The sequence below is a fragment of the Aethalodelphis obliquidens genome, unplaced genomic scaffold, assembly GCF_003676395.1.
Source record: "Aethalodelphis obliquidens isolate GAN/ISIS:26980383/991018 unplaced genomic scaffold, ASM367639v1 scaffold7, whole genome shotgun sequence".
Classification (NCBI taxonomy): domain Eukaryota; kingdom Metazoa; phylum Chordata; class Mammalia; order Artiodactyla; family Delphinidae; genus Aethalodelphis; species Aethalodelphis obliquidens.
This window is the reverse complement of record NW_020837951.1, coordinates 20959673-20976406: the sequence shown is the minus strand read 5'-3', so window position 1 is coordinate 20976406 and position 16734 is coordinate 20959673. Positions and strand designations below refer to the sequence as shown.

At 38.4% G+C, this 16734-nt stretch overlaps 1 protein-coding gene across 2 annotated transcripts in view; it reads left to right on the top strand.

The window, feature by feature from the left end:
- The window catches only part of KIAA1958 (KIAA1958 ortholog), a 172306-nt gene that overhangs the window by 84212 nt on the left and 71360 nt on the right, over positions 1 to 16734 (top strand). For both annotated transcript variants that reach the window (XM_027105188.1, XM_027105187.1), the window contains exon 2: positions 6285 to 7479. In XM_027105188.1, the coding sequence (XP_026960989.1) occupies positions 6309 to 7479 (1171 nt within the window). In that variant the 5' untranslated portion in view covers positions 6285 to 6308. The remainder of the gene's footprint in view (positions 1 to 6284; positions 7480 to 16734) is intronic.

Here is a 16734-nt window from a genome sequence, read left to right as displayed (position 1 = left end):
ATATTGATCTATAATATTCTTTATTGTAATATCTTTGTCTGGTTTTGGTATTAAGGGTTATGCTAGCCTCAAACAAGTTGGGTAGTTCTTCCTCCTAGTTTTTGAAAATATTTACATAATTTTGGTATTATTTCTTTCTTGATGAGTGATAGAATTTACCAGTGAAATCTTTTTTTTGGAAAAGATTGTTTTTATTATTATTTATTTATATTTATTTTTGGCTGTGTTGGGTCTTCATTTCTGTGCGAGGGCTTACTCTAGTTGTGGTGAGCGGGGGCCACTCTTCCTTGTGGTGCGCGGGCCTCTCACTATCGTGGCCTCTCTTGTTGCGGAGCACAGGCTCCAGATGCACAGGCTCAGTAGTTGTGGCTCACAGGCCTAGTTGCTCCGTGGCATGTGGGATTTTCCCGGACCAGGGCTCGAGCCCGTGTCCCCTGCATTGGCAGGCAGATTCTCAACACCAGGGAAGCCCAAGATTTTTTTTAATTCAATTTATTTTATAGATAAATGGCTACTCAGATTTTCTGTTTCTTCTTGTGTCATTTTGTTATGCCTCAGTAATTGAGATTTCGTGGTATTAAAACAACAGCAACACCAAATCCTTTAAAAGGTTCAGAACCTCATAAAGAGAGAGACTATATGAACTGTGGGGCAAATTGTTGTAACTAAAGTCAGGTGAAAGCCAACAAGATATTCATGGTGTTTGACTGGTAGCTCATTGTCAGGCTTTGGAAAAGCGACATAATATTTTTATACCTTTTTTTTTTCTAAAAAAAAAGTTTTCTCAAATTTTTGAAAGAAAAATATTTTCATGAACCTTCTTTATACCTAGTGCTGGCTTAAGTCATTTTCATCACAATGTTATTTAAATATGTTTATACGTAAAATATATGCTTATACTTCTAATAAACCTGTAAATCAAAACTGGGCTTCCCTGGTGGCGCAGTGGTTGAGAGTCCGCCTGCCGATGCATGGGACACGGGTTTGTGCCCCGGTCTGGGAAGATCCCACGTGCCACGGAGCGGCTGGGCCCGTGAGCTATGGCTGCTGAGCCTGCGTGTCCGGCTCCTGTGCTCCGCAACAGGAGAGGCCACAACAGTGAGAGGCTCGCATACCGCAAAAAGAAAAAAAACAGACGTACAAATTCAACTAAAGTAAAATTACAACACCATAAGTTCAGATTAACAACATTAATATGATAAGAGAACCAGACTTGAGACAGTATCTTTCTACTATTATAATGCTGGAGGCAGTATAGTATGTTAATTAACAGTGTGGACTCTGGAGTTAAGACTGAAGTTCAAATTTTGGCTCTACCATTACTTTGTCCAAGTAAAATGAGGATAATAAGTTATCTAATTTATTAGGATTGTTGATATAATTAGGATTATTGATATGTCAAGTCCTAGAGTAGTACCTGGCAATCAGTAATTGTTCAGTGAATGTTAGATATAATAATAGTTTTATGTTGTTCTGAAACCTAATGTTAGGTTTAATGGTAGAAAGTCTGATTCTATAATGTTTCTGATCTTGACTTTAACAATATAAATACTAATGATAGAATATCTGCTTGCCTAAGTTAACAGTGTGGTGATGATAACTTTATAGCTTTGTTTGCTGATTTAGGATAATCAAATCTCATACTTAACCTACATTCTGCTAGGCAGGCCTCCTTGGCCAATTTTTAATGACATATCCCATGATAATTCTGTAAAGCTTAGTGTCTAATCCAATCATTGCTCATAGAAAATATGGGAAAATCCTATCTGAAGTCATTTTTCTATTCTTGAAAATGTAGAAGAAACATTATTTTTCAGCATAGAGCTTATCATCAGACTGCTGAAGGAAATTAGTAGATCCTAGAAACTACAGTTGATCCTTGAACAACTCCAAGTTAATCTGTGTATAATTTATAGTAGGCCCTCTGTATCCAGGGTTCAACCAACCACTGACTGTGTAGTAGTGTACTATTTACTATTGAAAAATATCACTGTTTAAGTACATCTGCGCAGTTCAAACCCATATTGTTCAAGGGTTAGCTGTACTTATTCTCAGCAGTTTGAAAGTACCTTGATTGTCTTATGGTTGGTTCTGTTTTGTATTAAACTTTGAATATATTGCAGTATATTGATAGCTATTCCTTGTCAGCTTAGTCTCAATCTATTTAAGTACCTTAAATATTAGCTAATTATGCTCTCAAAGCTACCAGTTAACATTGGTTGCCTGGTTGAATTATATTAATAGTAATACTGGAAAAATATTTTCATTTTATGGTACTCAAGAAAAGTTTAAGAGCCTCTTCATGAGATTGCTAGTAAGTTCCATAATGTAATAAAAGTGACTTATGATTACTACCTGTTGATTCTTAGAGGTTGGTGATTATTATAGAATTAAGTGGATAAGCTTTTAACAAAATTTAAAGTTTTATCCACTTTGTCTTTTATTTTAATTATAATTTTTTCTGGCTGCGGGTCTTCAGCAAAGTTACTATTTTACTACTGTATAGTAGCTTTTACCTGGACAATAAGTACTTTTGACTTCCTCAGGCTTATACAATTTTGTGTTTTGATTCTGCCACATTTTTTACAGTTTGAACTGTTACAATGACTTCATTCAAATATTGTGCCATAATGTATATGATTTTTTCTGTGAGCATATATCATTTATTTCTTTTCTCGTTAGCCTACGACATTTAAAGAGGTATTTTGCTTCACATTACATATGCCATTTTCATGATGTCAAATCATAATACTTTTCATTTGAAAATTATTAATGCCGAAGAGTAGTTTTGTATTTATATCTGCTAGAAAGAGTACAGCATGAAAAAGTTTCCCAACAAATTGGAAGTTGAGTGATGTTACTTTAGTTGATTGTGGACACTAATATGAGTATAGATACAAAGGCAAAGGGAAACTAAAATTACAAGGTGATACTTAGATATAAGATTTAGATAATTCATAATATGCTTATATTAACTGTATTTTTATTATGATAAAAATGAAAACAATTATAAACATTATGCCATAAAATTATAGACCTCCCAAGATTTATTTGTGGAATCCAGTCTGAGAAACCTAGAGTATAGTGCAAAGAAAATGAAGGATTCTGCTCTGAGGTTTCAAAAACCAGAGGTGAATGTATTATTTTTTGTGTATCAGTTAGTAGTTGAGTTCAGCTGTGTGTAATCAAATAGTTCAACAACGGTGGCTTAAGCAAGATCATGGGATTATCTTTCCCTTAAGTAACAAGGAATCTTAGGCAGTTCAGAGCTGATGCAGTGGCTCCATGATGTCAGCAAGCTCCTCTGGCTATTCTCTCCCATCCTTAAGTCCTTATTTCATGCTCCTAAGATGGCCTCTGCAGGCCCAGCCATCATATCCTTATTCCAGGCAGGAAGAAAGGGAAGGACAAAGGGAAAAAGGCGAAAACTGGGACAAGTCTGTGCTTCAAAGAGCTTTTGCAGAAGCCCCACCCAGTGACTTCCGTTTACATATTATTGGCCAGAATGGTGTCATGAGATTTCCCATTTCAAAGGAAGCTGGGAAATATGTTTTAGGTGAGCATATTGCTGCCCCAATAGATTGGGACTCTGTAATGAATAAGAGACAGTGGATACTGGGTAGGCAAACAGCAGTCTCTGCCATACCAACTAAACAGATATGTTAAGAAAGCTCAAAAAACAAACATCAGGGAATTCCTTGGTGGACCAGTGGTTAGGACTCTGTGCTTTCACTGCCGAGGGCTCAGGTTCGGTCGCTGGTTGGGGAACTAAGATCCCGCAAGCCGTGCGGCGCAGACAACACACACACAAACAAACATCAACACCCCCCACCCAGTCTTTCTGTTTTTCTGCATTTCTACTTTAAAGTTATATGAAAGGAATATAAATGAAGTAAGTTCCTAAATTGCTAGAGTACGAAGGAAACATAAAGATTATAGTCCTGTCATTTTAAGCTTAGAGATAATTAGTGGCTTGTCTGAGGCCACAGACAGGAGCTCCAGGATGAAAATTTGAAGTTCTTGACTCCCACACTAGTCCCTGTCCTTCTGATTTGTTGTGCTGCTTCATAAAATCTGGTTGTTCATGTATTACTCTGCTACATACACAAGACAGCCGTGTTTTGGTTACATCACTGGGGAGAAAAGCCTCTAATCCCTTGAATGATTACAATAAAAGTCTTAGGAGGAAATTTCTTGTTTCTTATTTGAGGGTCTTATATGTTTACTTTGTTAGTGTTGATGGTGCTGCCAGCATTTATAAATTCATTCATTCACTCTTCATTCATTTATTCAGCACCAGCAATAGATTATAAGGTCTCAAGAGCAGGACCATATCTTATTAACTTCTGTATCCCTAAGTAGGTCCTCATTGATGAATGAAAAATTATATCATAGTCCCAGTCCTCAGGTAATCCTCAGTCAAGTCTGGGAAATGAGTAAGAATGTTCATTGATAACAGTACAGCAAAGGCCAAGTTTCTTGAGATAATGGAAGTACAGGAAGAAAATCTAAAATCTCTGAGACTGAAAGAGTATCTAGAAAGACATCAACAGGAGGTGGTCAGTCTTGAAGGGGTTTTCCAGGTGAAGAAAGAGGAAGGCTACATATCAAGCCAAAGAATGAGTTTTTAGAGGCCCAGTGGGGGTGAGAAACTGTTTAGAGAGGAGACAGGAAATATGGGAAAAGGCCATAGTAGTAGTAGAAAATGAGGGTCGGGATGTTGACTATAGCCGTGGCCGTATCACAGAGGCCATATCACACATGTTACAAAACATGTTAAAGGGTTTGAATTGACCAAACACTACTGTTGGTGTACCATGGAGGCAGGGCAGAGAATGGAGGCTCTTATGCGCCCTTTTGCATGGTCACATGGCATTGCAGTTGGACCTTGGCACCTTAGTGCAGAACCCACTTCCAGCGAGGTACCTTTTGTCACCCACAGCTGCAGATGACCAGGGAACACACATCAAGATCTTTGTTCCTCTACAAGAATGGTACAGATGAACTGGTTTGCAGGGCAGAAATAGAGATACAGATATAGAGAACAAATGTATGGACACCAAGGGGGGAAAGTGGCGGGGGGTGGTAGTGGTGGTGGTGTGATGAACTGGGAGATTGGGATTGACATGTATACACTAATATGTATAAAATGGATAATTAATAACAACCTGGTGTATAAAAAAATAATAAAATTCAAAAATTCAAAAAAAAAAAAAGATCCTTGTTCCTTCCTCCCTAGTTCTTCCCAGGATGTCCCTTTTGACAGAGCCTTATTAAATCTTTCTAATCACATGTGGACTCCACGTGCCTCTTTACTCTTTTTGCTCATCATGTTGTCCTCACTCTTACCCAGTCAAGGACCCATAACAAGTATTCTTTTTGACGTCTTCCCAATAAGGAATGATTCATTCCTCTGTGGTAGTTGATTATATACCAACTTGGGTGTTTAGGAACCTCAGATGGTGAAATACACCAGACGCATGTTTTTACCTCTAAATTGTGAGATAAAGGCAATGTCTCAGAAATTTCAGACAGCAAGGAGGTGGGGAGCCTGCTCCTAAGATTTGGTTAGGGTGCTGGCACCCGGCCTACCCATCCTTGCTTCTGGTCTACAGCCTGCCTGTGCCCCTGACCCCAGCAGGGGCCTCTAGTGGCTCCCCTCCCAGACTGTTTTCCCATCTCTGTTAAAAACTTTTCTTCCCCACTTCCCAGATACAGCGCCTCATTCTCTTCTTGGACTCCCAGTAGTGTCATTTGTTTTCTGGTGCCCAGCAGATTTCCCTTCTGTGACATCCATCCTAGAATGGATCTAAGCCTTTGGTGGCCCTGCCTCTAGTAATGAAGTTTGTGGTAGCAGAAGGTGAAGTTAGAAGTTCATCCTCCTGGTTAATACAAATAATACACACATTTTATTATTACAGGGCTGACTGAACCTCTGTCTGTGTGACTTTGGAAGTAAAATGTACTATGAAAAAGCTCACCTCTTTTTTATTGCTTGTTTCTTTTTTTTTTTTTTTACTTTTTTTTCTTATGTAGACATTATAACAATAAAGGAAATTAACAAAAAGTTTCTCAAGTCCCATAGCCATAAACCATCGATTGTTTTTACTTTTTTTCCTGTATTCTCTTCCAGTCTCTGCCCATATGCAGTGATATTAACTGGATACAGTTTTGAAGTACATTTTTTTAATGCCATATGATCATAGTTTAAGGAAATTGAAGTGATTGAGATATGGGAATATCTTGGGTAATAATAGCTTCTTATTCTGATTATTTTCCTTTAGGAAAGACACTGCTGATCCTGTAACATGGAGGATTGCCTTCATACCTCATCTGAGAATCTATCCAAATTGGTCAGCTGGGCCCACAGCCATGGGACCATTTGCAGCCTCATTCCAAACCTGAAACATTTGCTTTCGGAAGGTTCCCATGGGAATCTGACAGCAATGTGGGGCTGTAGTGCGGGCCATGCTTATCACTGGCCACTGACAGCTACTTGCAGAGCTGGCTCCCAAGAAAGGGTCTGTTTCCAGGATAACAGAAGTTTTAACTCTGATAGTCCCAGTATAATTGGAGTGCCCTCTGAGACACAAACTAGCCCCGTTGAAAGGTACCCTGGGAGACCAGTGAAAGCAAAGCTAGACTGTAATCGGACCAGAGACTCTTGTGACTTCTCTTATTGCAGTGAGCCCTCTGAACTGGATGAAGCTGTTGAAGAGTATGAAGATGAAAACACTCTGTTTGACATGGTTTGTGAATCTTCTGTTACAGATGAGGATAGTGACTTTGAACCCCAAACCCAAAGGCCTCAAAGCATTGCTCGAAAAAGGCCTGGAATAGTCCCATCTTCTCTCCATTCAAGCTCCCAAGCTCAGATGATTGATGAATGCAGCAGTGATGTGATCATTAAGAAAATCAAACAGGAGATTCCTGAAGATTATTATATTGTGGCGAATGCAGAGCTGACCGGAGGGGTAGATGGACCAGCCCTCTCATTGACGCAGATGGCAAAACCTAAGCCTCAGACTCATGCTGGTCCCTCCTGTATAGGGTCTGCTAAGCTGATTCCCCATGCAACATCTGCCATCAGCACAGAGCTAGACCCACATGGTATGTCTGCATCCCCCTCTGTGATGTCTAGACCAGTCGTCCAGAAGACTGGTAGGGTATCTTTGGCTTCACCAAACAGAGGACCCACTAGTGCCCATGGCACCAGCCAGCAGGTGGCCATACAGATGCCGGTGAGCACATCCCATCCTAACAAACAGATCAGCATCCCTTTGTCTGCCCTGCAGCTGCCTGGACAGGATGAGCAAGTTGCTTCTGAAGAGTTCCTGTCCCATCTGCCCAGCCAGGTCTCCTCCTGTGAGGTGGCCCTTTCTCCCTCAGTTAACACAGAGCCAGAAGTGAGCTCCAGTCAGCAGCAGCCCCCAGTTGCTCCGACCATAACCACTGAGGCCACGGCACAGTGCATACCAGGTATGGCACGTGAGGTGACAGAGTCCCTCATCCACGTACATCAGAGAATTCTGCGCCGTCAGCACTCCTAAAACCACTGGCTCAATTTGCTAGAATTTGGGCCTTTATTATTCTCAGAAAGATAGAAATAATGAAATACTATACATCCAGGTGATACAGTAAAGGAAATTCATCTGAAATAAGGCCATCTATCCAGTCGATGTACCTCAGGGCTGAGAGGACAGCTGTAGGATTGTGCTGTTGATATTGCATGGCTGTATTTAAGGTTTGTATCTGATCTTAAGCTGAATTTTTATAAGTAAAGTTATTTTTGAAAGTTTTTTTTAATGCTCTTGGTTACTGTTTTGAAGCCAAAATGATGTTGGTTTAGGCATACTTTGAAAATGGACCTGATGTTTTTTTCAGTATTATTTATTTGAACCAATTTAGCACTTTATTCATTTTAGTTGGTGTGGCAGTTTAAAACAAGTTTTTTTAAAAAGCAACAAGTATATCTCAAAAAAGTATTTTATTTTTTCTCTCAAAATTTATAATAATCAGATAACTTGCATTTCTGGAATACATGGACCTAACTGGAATGGATTGAGAGGAGAAAGAAATAATTATATGAGGCCCCTATCTGTAATTCTAACATTCTAAATGTTCTGTAATTCTAACATTCAGTATTTATTTAATCTGGGCTATTATTAACCATCACTAGTATCTAATTTCAAAATATTTTCATCACCCCAGAAAGAAACCCCATACCCATTAGCAGTAATTCTTTCTCTCCTCCCAGCCCCAGTCAACCACTAATCTACTTTCTGTCTCTATGGATCTGCCTGTTGTGCACATTTCATATAAATAGACTCTTATTTTGTGGCCTTTTGTGATGGCCTTCTTGTACTTAGCATAATTTTTTTAAGGTTAATCTGTGTGGTAGCGTCTATCAGTGTTATTTTCCTTTCTATTTCATTGTATGAATAGACCACATTTTGTTTTTCCTTTATCAGCTGATGGATACTTAGGTTGTTTCCATTTTTTGGCTGTGGTAAATAATGCTGCTAATATCATTTATATACAAGTTTTTGTGTGGACATACATTTTCATTTCACTTGGGCAGCTACCTAGAGGTGGAATCACTGGGTCATACGGTAACTCTATGTTTGAGGAGCTGCCAAACGGTGTTCCAATGCAGCTTCACTGTTTTACAATCTCACCAACAATTTTAAAAGATTCCTATTTCACCGTATGCTCACCAACACTTGTTATTTTCCATTGAAAAAATTATCCTGCTGGGTGTGTGAAGTAGTAACTTGTTGTAGTTTTGATTTGTATTACCCTTATGACTATATATTTTTTAATGTGCTTATTGGCCATTTGTATATCTTTCTTTTGAGAAAAACCCATTCAGATCCTTTGCCCATTTTCTAGTTATGTTGTCGTTTTATTGGTGAGTTATAAGAGTTCTTTATAGATTCTGGTTGTAAGTCTTCTATTAAATACGATTTGTAAATATTCTGTCCCATTCCCTGGGCTGTCTCTCCTTCTTCCTTCCTTCCTTTCTAGTTTTAATTCAATCACTTAATCACAACATGGTCTTTGGCCAATATTCACATCATTAGACACAATATTATCTTTATTAGGCTTGTGAAAGTCTTTGTATTAAGACTCTAACTCTTGATACATATAGGGTATAAGTAGTACCTTTTCACTTAAATAGTTGTGAATTTGGTTTATTTATTTGTCCCCCTCCTCCCTTTTTTTTGTAAAATAGGAAGACAGCCTGACAGAGTTTCTACATTCTCACTTAATTTATATTTGAGGGTAGAATTCAGAAATGTATTTTATAAAGTGGTCCAGTATAGCAAAACAGCTTAGTAAAACTATTGTTTGTATTGCATATCCTTCTAATAATTTACCCCTGCAAAAGTAAGTTGAAAGATTTCCTTGCATCTGCCTTGCGGATATTAGTCCACTAGTATGTGTATAGTAAATGAGACATTGAGGCTCAAACTGACTGTAATAGGAATTTCCTAAAGAATGATCCTGATGTTTTGATCCATTGTTCTGTGGAAGGATATTATATTGCTAAGATATTATTAGCTTTAGAGAAATACTATTTGGACTGGAAACATCAATGGACAAATAAAAATCTGATTGATACTTTTCTTTTATGAGAGATATATAAAGTTAACTTATAATTTACCTTTGTTCTGTAGAGCCCAAACTAGGCTCTGTGCTCTAAAAGTTTTATTTATTTATTTGCATATTTATTTATATTAGAATAAATTTATTTTAAACATAGGTTTTTAAAAAAAAATTTAGAATCCAGCACATCCAAATGTATGTGAATGAATATGTACAAATGGACCTTAAGTACTTAATATGTAAAGCATACTTAGGACTAAGCAAAGAAGAAAGGTTCTGAAAGAACTAGCTAAAAGCAACATCGGGTACTTTTAAAATGGATGTTGTGCAACCTTAAGTCTTTATCAAATCATTGTAGAAATACTGCATACCTTTGAATAATATTTTTAAAATAAATAATTTGACAAATGACTAGTCAGACAGAAACAAAGAGAAATTGTTCCATTTTGTTTAGTTTTACTGATGTCATTTAAATTCTATTTCCTGGCAGTTCCCTGGCGGTTCAGTGGTTAGGACTTGGTGCTTTCACTGCTGTGGCCCCAGGTTCAATCCCTGGTCAGGGACCTAAGATCCCACAAGATGCGCAGTGCGGCCAAAAAAAATCTGTTTCCCTATTGGAAAACCATTCTTATTTCTGTTTAGAACTAAACTCACAAAGTTAACAAATGTTAACAATGTGTGGATAAAATTATTAATTTTCATGTCAGCCCTATTACAATGCTCAACTCAAATCTTAGCAAACAGTCATGAGTAAAGAGGACATACATTATTAGAAGAATTATTGACTATCTCGCAGTGGTTTCAATTCCATTAATTTTTGAGATTTTTATGTAAATTTGGAGCATTTGTCATAAATTTAAATTTTTATTGCATCATAAGTTGGGTTTCTATGTGTATATTTCTTAAATATACATACATACACACAGCTTCTTTTATGATTTTGTGCAAGAACCCCCCATGTTTATTTGAAGTATAGTTGATTTACAATGTTGTGCTAATCTCTGCTATACAGCAAAGTGACTCAGTTATACACATGTATACATTCTTTTTTTATATTGTTTTCCATCATGTTTTATCACAGGATATTGAATATAGTTCCCTGTGCTATCCATTAGGACCTTGTTGTTGATCCATTCTGAATGTAATAGTTTGCATCTACCAACCCCAAACTCCCAGTCCATCCCTTTTCCTCCCCCCTCCCCCTTAGTAACCACAAATCTGTTCTCTATGTCTATGAGTCTGTTTCTGTTTTGTAGATAGGTTCATTTGTGCCATATTTTAGGTTCTACATGTAAGTGATATCGTATGGTATTTGTCTTTCTGACTTACTTCACTTAGTATGATAATCTCTAGTTGCTGTGAATGGCATTATTTCGTTCTTTTTTATGGCTGAGTAGTATTCCATTGTATTTATGTACCACATCTTCTTTATCCATTCATCTGTCGATGGACATTTAGGTTGTTTCCATGTTTTGGCTGTTGTGAATAGTGCTGCTGTGCATGTAGGGGTGCATGTATCTTTTTGAATTATAGTTTTGTCTGGATATATTACCAGAAGTGGGATTGCTGGATCATATGGTCATTCTATTTTTAGTTTTCTGAGGAACCTCCATACTGTTTTCCATAGTGGCTGTACCAACTTACATTCCCACCAACAGTGTAGGAGAACCCCTTTTATTAGTCAGCTTTTTTTCCCAGAAGTTTTATTGTAGCAAGCAATCAACTTTTGCTTTTCACATTTGTAATATATGTGTTTTCTTTTGAGAATCTACATCTTTATCTTTTTCTAATAGATTCATATGTGTTCTTTATATATTAGAAATATTAACTCATAGTCTGTCATATATATTGGAAATACATATCCATGTATATTGGAAATACATTTTCCCACTTTACCATTAATTTTTTTATTAATTAATTAATTTTTTTGGCTGCATTGGATCTTTATTGCTGCACACGGGCTTTTTCTCTAGTTGCAGTGAGCAGGGGCTACTGTTTGTTGCAGTGTGTGGGCTTCTCATTTCGGTGGCTTCTCTTGTTGCAGAGCACGGACTCTAGAGCTCAGGCTCAGTAGTTGTGGTGCACGAGCCTAGTTGCTCTGCAGCATATGGAATCTTCCCGGACCAGGGCTGAAACCTGTGTCCCCTGCATTGGCAGGTGGATTCTTAACCACAGTGCCACCAGGGGAGTACACTATTAATTTCTATATAATTTTGTTGATGGGATTTTTTGAGGTATGGATTTTCTTAATTTTTATGAAGGCTGTTTTTTCAACCTCTACCTACCTACCTATCTGTCTACTTAGCTATCATCTCTTCTGCCTTTGGCATTTTGCTTAGGAATTCCTGTCTTGAATCAAATATATATTTTCCTATATTGTCTTCTGTTTTGTATTTTGTTTTTCTTTTCCTCTCCTCCCCTTCTGTCTCCTTTCTTTTTTTACCTTTAACTCTACAGTCAGAATATATTTTAGGGTGGAACCTCACTTCATTATTTTTATAGGTAGTCAAATGTTCCAACATCACTTATTGAATAATTCCCATTGTACACTGAATTTATTTATGTATCTCATTTTTGTTTATAACTGGGTCTATTTCTAGATTTTCAGTTTTGGGTTTTTTTTAATCTCTTTATCTTTTTTTTTCTAATTTTTACTAATTGATTATATTTTCTATAAAACAATGCATTCAGAGAAAAATGGATGTAGTCTAAAGCATTTAATAGAATACTTTTTGAAACCTACTCATGTAAAATTGAGTTCAGTGAGGTTTTAAAATTAAGTTGCATATTACTTCTAGTTATTTGGTCTGTGTTGACACAAATAAACAATGGTTTCTCTTGTCAGAAACAGAAGATCTGAGTTAAAATAAATGTATAAAGACAATTAACTGCGTTATAGTCGAAGGACACATCTTCAAATGAGCTTTTATCCAGGGTTCAAACAATGTCTATAGTTTCTCTCTTAACATGTCTCATCTCCGCTTCCTCTGTATTAGCTTCACCTGTAGATACTTGATCCCTGCTTGGTCTCCGAGGCGGTTGCCAAGTGTTGCTGGGATTCATGCCTAGCAGTGGACAGAGCCTGTGCCACCGCCTCCCCACTAACCCCCTAATTAGTCCTTGAAGCATCAAGCTCATACCCTGGGAACTGTATTGAGACCATTCCTAAGTAGACCCCACAGCTGAGTGTTGGGGTCAGGTGGGAGTGTTCTTCCAGGGACATTCTGGATTCTAATCTTGAAAGAGGTAGCACACCAGAGACACCTACTACAATTTGTGTGGGGTGGGTTTTTGTTGCTGTTGTTTGTTTATTTGAGCATTTAGTTTTCTTTGTGTGGGCAGATAGAGGAGTTGTTTATATGTGTCATTCAAAGACTAGGTATACTAGAACAGTATTCTAATATAAGGGATAGAAATATGTATAAGTAAGCATATGCTTTTATGTCTGTATATATATGCATATGTATACATACATATACATGCATACATTATTTTATATATTTCCTTATGCTACAAGAAATATATGCCTCTTCTTACAAGGTGGAACAAGACTAAATTTGCTTTCTTAGCTACATCCTTTCCTGTACCTTCCTGCAGGAAGACCTGCAACATAAATTCTGAAAGGTAAGAGAGGCAAAATTAAAATTCAGGCTCAGTTAATACCATCATTTCCCTCGTTTTCATAAAGGGGTGCTCATCTGAGGATTGATATGGCAGGCAGTGCTGGGCACTGAGATAGTAGAGCTTGGCCACTCAGAGTCTGGGATCAGACATGCCTAGGTTGATTCCCAGCCCTACCTCCTACTGGTCTTGTGACCTTAGCTAAGTCATTTTATTTCTCTGAGACTCAGTTTCCTCATTTGAAAAGTAATAACATGTCTGTCTCACAGACATGTGAGACCAAATGCAAAGTATAGGTGAAGCAGTAAAGAGAGTACATGACATGTGATAAATTCAGTAAAAAATAGTTTCCACCATTATTAATATTTTCATTGTTATCATCATTGCTGCCATTATTAGACTGTGCTCAATACTCTTGAATAGTCAAGTATAATAGATTCTGATTTTATGCAGTAACATCTATTCATCTACTAAAATGGTCTGTGGACCAGCCTCACCTGGGAACTTATTAGGAATGCAGATTCTCAGGTCCCACCCCAGACCCACAGAATCAGAATTTGCATTTTAACAGGATCTCCAGGTGATCTGTTTGCACACTGAAGTTTGAGAAGCAGGGATTTAGGAAATGCAGTTTCCACATTAGAGGGCACATTGTTATTCCCTCTGGCTTCACTGTGACTTTGAATACTCTTCCCCTTTGAGAGAATTCCCTCCTTTGTATATCTGCACTTTCCCATTGGAGAGGCCAGAAACTCACTTTTCCGAGTTTATATTTCAGTGAGGGCACAATCTAGTGACCTGAAACTTTGCCAGTCAAATGCACTCACTCTAGACTCTAATCAGAAGTACCTAGGACTTCCCTGGAGATCCAGTGGTTGACTCCATGCTTCCAATGCAGGGGGCATGAGTTCGATCCCTGGTGGGGGAACTAAGATCCCACATGCTGGGAGCTTCCCTGGTGACGCAGTTGTTAGGAATCTGTCTGCCAATGCAGGGGACACGGGTTCGAGCCCTGGTCCGGGAAGATCCCACATGCCGCAGAGCAACTAAGCCCGTGTGCCACAACTACTGAGCCTGCGCTCTAGAGCCTGCGTGCCACAACTCCTGAAGCCTGTGCGCCTGGAGCCCGTGCTCCACAAGAGAAACCACTGCAATGAGAAGCCTGCGCACCACAACAAAGATTAGCCCCTGCTCAGCGCAACTAGAGAAAGCCCACGCGTAGCCAAAAATAAATTTTAAAAAAAGGAAAAAAAAGATCTCACATGCTGTGCGATGCAGCCGAAAAAAAAAAAAGGAAGAAGTACCTAGAAGAATCTGTTTTTGGTAAATACAGTCCAATTTCTAGAGGCAGCAGGACCAGTGTTCCACTGTTAGAAGCCCAAGCTGGAGTTTGGTGGCTGATTTGTCTCCAACAGTGCAAATCTGTGGCGTGGTCACCTCTAAACCTGGTTTCCTGGTGTTGTGGGAAATTGTGTGGCCTTTATTAAATTCTTTTCTTGCCTAAACTAGCTAGACTGGGCTTTCATTGTTTTAAACAAAGAAGCTGGAGGAATATAACCTCTGAACCCAGGAAAGGTGTTCACCTCTCCTAGATGTGGCATGAAAAATAAAATAATTTTCTTTTTATCACTAGGTTTATATTTTTAGCTAAAATAAATATCCCCTTGGTAAGTAACCACTAATACAACATGCCCTGTAGCGTGTGCTATCTTGCTATACAAACTGTAAGCAACTCTTAAGATGCTGAGGGGTAGAGATAGCTTCTCCTTGCCCTAAACCTTCTCTCTCTTCCCAGTGGGGGTTTTTGCTGAAATATGTCCATTGTGGGGAGTTCCACTGAACTGGGAATGAGAAGGAGGTACTTAGTACCTTTGTATTCAGCTATGGGCTTTAAGAGCAGTTTTGGAAAAATGAGAGAAAACACAGTTGGAGCTTCTTAACACAGTGTTGAGTATTTCTTAAAAGTTAATTTTGAATGATTAGTTTTCTCTTAGGTGTATTTTTTCTCATGTCATTTCACATGGTGCTACTATTTCCTGAAATGATCTATTTTATTTCTTTACTATTTCTCAATTTGATCCCCTGAGACAGAGAGATTGATTGACCTTCAAAATCACCAGGAGGTAGCCCAAATATGGAGGATATTAGGAAATCTGCACATTGACATTTCATATTGTCTCATATATTTTATTTCTTTCCTTCCTTTTTACCCTCCATTTCTTTTTCTCTTTGCATAATTTCACCCTTGAGTTGACATCAGTAGTGGGTGGTAAAAATGTGGAAAGTTTGGTAAGATCTGGTAAAAGGGAGTGAGCTTCATTTCATTAGGCCTCTTAGAAGAAAGTAAATGGACTAGATGCTTACCTAATTTATTCTTGTACCCCTTCTCTTGTAATACTGAGGGAGGATTTAATGGAGCTACCAAGCACCCTTCTCTTCAGTCCCAATGCCTTGAGCGTAGTATACATGCAGTCATCCTGTCGGTAAGTAGTCAGTGTTGAGAACGTGTCCAGGGGGAAAGTTAGGTACCTGCTCCCAGGAGTTTCCAGGACTCACTGCTTGATGTTAGCAACATCATCTAAAGTCAATAACTTTGTTCCACTCAACACTCCACTCACCTAATTGCACAGGGAAGAAATCAGGTCCCTCTCTCCCATTGTGATATGCGACTGCATGTCCATAGGAAGAGAGAGCAGGTCAAAACCTTGATGAAGCTATAGATCCCTAAGCGTGTTACTGAACACTGTGAACCCTTTCAGATATTACTATCAGCACCCCTTCTAATAGGCTTTTGGAGGCACCTTCCACCCCTCTGCTGAGTATCACACGTCTCAATTGTTTCTGTACTTGAAGATCACCAGCTGTTGACTGTCCTACTTGAGTGTCACAGGGTCTTCTCTCCCCAGCTGATCAAAGGGCACTTCTCAGAGTGGTGGTGGGGGATTGTCTTAGGTTTTATCATGTATAGTAGAACTCCCGTGATCAAAATGTTTTTAAGGAACTGGAGATGGTGGTCTCCAGCCTCTGGCTGAGGGGCACCTCCCTCCTTCCTTCCTTCCTGTTTTGCAATTCTTAGAAAAGACGAAGTTGTGGTTTTTAATTAGTTTTTAGGCTTGTTTTCTATACTGGGGAAGGAGTATGGGAGGGAGACATGAGATTAAGTACAGTCACTCTGTTATGAAAAGAAAAATAATTGGCTATATCGTCATGTCTTTTCAAAGTATTTAGGTCTTCACCAACGTTTTACCAAGGCAGTAATGAAAACCCACTATACCTTATATAATTTATAACATTATTATATGTAACTTATTATAAAGCTGTAGTAATTAAAATGGAATAGTTTGGCAACAAAGATAGACACATAGAGCCATGGAACATAATAGGGAGCCCAGAAACACTCCTGTACATATATGTGAACTGTATGTGAAATAGAGCCATCACAAATCAGTGGGAGAAGGATGGACCAGACAATGAATGATATTGCACAGTTGGTCATCCGTGTAG